At 35.1% G+C, this 5,000-nt stretch overlaps 1 protein-coding gene across 7 annotated transcripts in view; it reads right to left on the reverse strand.

Annotated features, from left to right (window-relative positions):
* The window catches only part of LOC125672213 (SH2 domain-containing protein 4B-like), a 32,195-nt gene that overhangs the window by 620 nt on the left and 26,575 nt on the right, over window positions 1–5,000 (reverse strand). For all 7 annotated transcript variants that reach the window (XM_056162118.1, XM_048908367.2, XM_056162119.1 and 4 more), the window contains 3 exons: window positions 3,009–3,166; window positions 1,995–2,215; window positions 1–1,650 (listed from right to left, as the gene is read on the reverse strand). The exon at window positions 1–1,650 is cut by the window's left edge and continues 620 nt beyond it. In XM_056162118.1, the coding sequence (XP_056018093.1) occupies window positions 1,531–1,650; window positions 1,995–2,215; window positions 3,009–3,166 (499 nt within the window). In that variant the 3' untranslated portion in view covers window positions 1–1,530. The remainder of the gene's footprint in view (window positions 1,651–1,994; window positions 2,216–3,008; window positions 3,167–5,000) is intronic.

The raw sequence follows: 5,000 nt of genomic DNA on the forward strand, positions 1-5,000 counted from the left end.
GCACCTGCAACAATGAATTTTAGTATTGAGAAAATCAAGAATGCATTGCAATGAAACCAAAAAAATGCTTCTGGTTTTTTTTTTTAATACAACCAAAAAATTCATCAAATATACAAATTTTCAGAAATTATTTCATTTCTCCCATGAGGAAAGTAATGCATAAGCAGAATTCAAATTAAAAACAGTAACACCCAGTTAAACTGTTAACAATGTAAATAAAAATGATATGAAGATATATGTGGTTACAACCTGGTATATACTATATACACATTTCCATACAAAATAACAGCACTTATAACCTGTACATAAAAAGTAACACCAACAACTGGAAAATGGTGGGCACTTCTGCATAACAACATTATCATTTAAAACTCAATCTCAGTCTACAGCAAACAACCGTTGTCAGAAGTCAACTTCATTTCTAAACAAGTTTTAACTTGATAAACAGTAATTGCAAAGTTTTTTCCAAAAATATGCAAATTGTCCTACAACAGATCAAAGTTTACAAAAGCTTCTTACATCAAATGACATTCAGGTATTGATGAGCAGAGCTTTTTTTTCCCCATAATAAAGTGACTTTGCATTTTGTCAGAACTTAACATGGGTATCTGAGATAAAAATCAAGAATAGATTGTCAAGTTGTGTATCAATATCCAACACTTTCCATTCTTCTATCACTATACGACTGGGAAAAATACTGGATTTACATGAATAATCATCAATAATAGAACAATACGGTGCATGTAATGGACAGTTTTTCACTTTTTAGACATGATTGTACAAACACAAGTAGGAAGTATTAATTTTACCCCAAACCCTTTTGATATAGAACTTGAATCATAAAATCTCTGGGCAGATCCAAGGAAAGTGGTGGGTGGAGCAAATGAGCAAGCGTAAAATAAAATAAAAAGATAATATGTATTGATATAATTAACAATTATTACAGACTTTACAGATCTAGGAATGTCTGCAATAGATTGTGAATGCTGAGTAGTGGGACAGCTTTATTTCATTCGGAAGGCATTGAGAAAATTTAGTCATATAAAATTTTGGAAAAACATAACACACAATACAAATATTTTGCATCATTATATCAAACTACTCTAACTCAGCTCTGCTGTGTAATCTACAACCTATCCATCTCTAAGCTGAATACAAAAAATAGAAAAGTAAAAATCAAAAGGTAAATATCACCTCTAATCACTTTTGTTTGTGCAAAATATAATTAGTACAAATATAATTAATACAAAAGAAAAAAAAAATGTGAGCAAGTATTACAGCAAATTTGATCATGTGAACAACATTGTAAAGGGGAAAACTTGAACAACTGATTATTAATATCTTTCAGTACCCTGATCGAACTTCCACACCGACTATAAATTGAGTTTTGGTGGTCTGTCACAGCTGCCCTGCCATTTAGCAGGTGATTTTATCTGTAATGCCATAGTTTGTCAACAATTCCATGGTTTTAGTCCCGTCCACTCTGCTGGTTTTTCAGATCTGTCATTCTGTGGTTGGTGCTTTCTCTGACTATAATGCTGTACTCTCTGTTATACGAGGTCTCATCAGGTCCTGATAGTCAGGCGGGTCTTTAACCTGCCCCACAGGGGTACGCAAGAGTTCACCGCCTGTTACGGTAATTGGATTACTCTGAAAAGGATTAAACAACAAAAAATTTACATACCTTAAAACACAGTTACAGCGAACACATGTATAATGAATTCATGCTTACAGCAAAATGATTTTCATTTAGTGTTTAAATACACAATGAACTCATCGGATGTAATGAATTACATCGAATCAAAATTGTTTGTCCCCAGCACTTAGCTATAAGTGTATTTTACTGTAGAACAATAAAACTTTTTACAGCACTTTACCCATGTAAGTTGACTAAATGTTTTCACTTCTCTATAATACAGAGAGAACATTCATATGTATCTGACTCTTAAAAAAAATTTGGAACACATCCAGCTTATCTGGACAGTCCATCATACCTTGTGGAAGTTGATTAATTCAGCTAAACTTCTATGCATTAGTTGATTGGCTCCAAAGAACTGATATCCTAAGTCGGAGGTATCAATAAGGAAGTGTTTACAGCGATCTTCGGCACGATAGGAAATAGTGTAGCCCCAGACACGCTCACTGACTCGCACTAAATAACTGCCTAAAGTCTTGTTGAGTAAATAATTCTCTGCCTCCAGTCGGGATATCACCCCTACAATATTAGAAATAAAAATGAAAGACAATTTCATCCCGGTGTAAGTCTTAACTATGTAAATGTGGATCAGTATCTTTACCTGTAAGCTTTTTTTAAAGAAAATGTCTGTGTGCAGGACACTGTAGCAACAAGATTCAGAAAAGTTGGTTTTAAAAGAAAAACAAAGTTTAAGTGTAAAATAGAGAAGTTTCAACAAGGTAATGCATTGAGTGGCAATACAAAGTTAATGTTATAATAATTGCAATAACAGATATCAGCAGGTGTATTTTGTTACACATATTTGCACCTGAAAGTACAGTAATAATTTACTGGTTGTTGAATTTTAACAATGAGTTTTTGCACCTTTGACCTACCATGGAACCATGAGGCCACTGTCTTTGTGTTACTTTCACTTGTATAGCAGAACCATGAGGCCATTGTCTTTGTTTTACTTTCTGCTTTTACTTTCACTTGTACAGCAGAACCATAAGGCCACTGTGTTACTTTCTGTTTTACTTTCCTTTGTATAGCAGAGCCATAAGGCCACTGTGTTACTTTCTGTTTTTACTTTCATTTGTATAGCAGAACCATGGGGCTACTTTTCCTGTATGATGATCTGTTCTTTTACATTACCATACATCCATGAGGCCACTTTTTCTGTATTATGGTTCTTATGTCTTTTGATTTACCATGAAACCATGAGGCCACTTTTCCCGTGTTACAGTATGTTGTTAGGCTTCTTTGACTTACTATGGAACCATGAGGCCACTTTTCCCGTGTTACAGTATGTTGTTAGGCCTTTTGGACTTACCATGAAACCATGAGGCCACTTTTCCCGTCTTCCGTTCTGTTCCGACTCCTTTTGGTCTTTCCTCTTCCAGAAACCACTCCACCACGGCCTGTTTATTGGGAGGACGCGGTGGCCTCTTGTTGATTACCTTGGCCACACTCTTCCTTAATTCTTCACTTCTGTTTTTCAAAAAAAAAAACCAAATTGCTTTAATTGTAATATCTTCATAAAAATACTTTAAGATATCATAAGGATGAACTAATACCCTTTAAAAAAATACAAGTTAATTAGTTTGGTGGAAAGTGAAAATCTATTTAAGACTTTGAAGTTGTTGTCAGCATTTATGGAACCCTCCTTTTATCTCTAGATTTAAAACAAGAGGTCCATGGGCCATATTGCTAACTTGAGCCACCTTGGCCCATATTTAAAGATTTTCCCTATATATTCCCATGTAACACTTGATCCCCTATTGTGGCCTCATCCTAACCCCAGGGTCCATAATGTTAACAAACTTGAATTTGCACTATGTCAAGAAGCTTTCATATAACTGTAAACATTTCTGGTCCAATGGTTCTTGAAAAGAAGATTTTTAACATTTTCCCTGTATATTTGCATGTAAAACTTTGATCTCCTATTGTGGCCCCATCCTACCTCCGGGGGGACATGGTTTTAATAAACTTGAATCTGCACTATGCCAGGAAGCTTTCATGTAAATTTGTACTCTCCTGGCCCAGTGGTTTTTCAGAAGATTTTCAAAGACTTTCCCTATATACATGTATTAGCATGTAAAACTTTGATCCCCTATTGTGGCCCCAACCTACCCCCGGGGGTCATTGTTTAAACAAAGTTGAATCTGTTATGTCAGGAAGCTTTCATGTAAATTTAAGCTCTTCTGGTCTAGTGGTTCACGAGAAGATTTTTAAATAATCCACCATATTTTTGTGATCATCTCCCCTTTGATGGGGGCATGGCCATTCATTTGAACAAAGTTGAAAGCCATTCACCCATGGATGCTTTTTGCCAAGTTTGGTTGAAATTGACCCAGTGGCTCTAGAGAAGAAATCGAAAATGTGAAAAGTTTACAGATGGAGAGACCGACAATGGACAACAGGTGATCAGAAAAGCTTACTTAAGCTTTCAACTCAGGTGAGCTAAAAAAAATAAAAATAAGACCCACTGGCATTAAAGTCACCTGAGTACCATAGCCCATACATACACCTGTCAGGGGGTCTCATATTTGCATTTAAGCCTCATTCTGGAGTCTTGTGCACACCTTTATGATCTTTCTAAATGCATGCAACTCCCATTCAATTACAATAGGAGGGAGGAAGATTGAAGCATTTAAATCAGGCCTTTTTCAAATGCCACTCCCCCCCTCCCCCCCCAACGATTGATTAATTATATCTGTAATTTTAGTAGATAGCTGTATCCTCTCTTCTAAATATATCTAATATCAGAAGAACAAAAGAAGTTTTCTTAAGCAATTAAGAATTACATACTCTATGACAAATTGTAAATAAAATACATAAAAATGTGTAAACCTTCATTCTCTTATTCAGTTTCATTTATAATTAATGCACACAAAATGCTTTCAGTTTATTGCTACAAACCTACAATGCACAGTAAGTTAAAGTAGATTTTCTAAAATAAAACACATATTTACTATAATATGGTCAAGTTAATTAGCCCCCCCCCCCCCCCCCCCCACAAGTCTCAACTGATCTGACCATTAAGGCCATGGATATTGTCAAAATCATTATGCACAAAAATAATTGTCACAATATATAAGATTAAAGGAGATTTCCGCTGCGGAAGTACACAAAAATGTTTTCTTAGATTCAATACATTTTCACTATATAGCCATATTGGCCTTGCCCTAAGTCTGAACCCCTGACCTGGCTAGGGACAATGCATTTCACAGAACATCATAACCATGTATTCAGTTTATCTTCCACTACTGTGGAAATAAAGAAAAGGATTTTTTCTGAGATTTAATGTATTTTAACTGTATAT

Source organism: Ostrea edulis, chromosome 4 (genome assembly GCF_947568905.1).
Source record: "Ostrea edulis chromosome 4, xbOstEdul1.1, whole genome shotgun sequence".
NCBI lineage: Eukaryota > Metazoa > Mollusca > Bivalvia > Ostreida > Ostreidae > Ostrea > Ostrea edulis.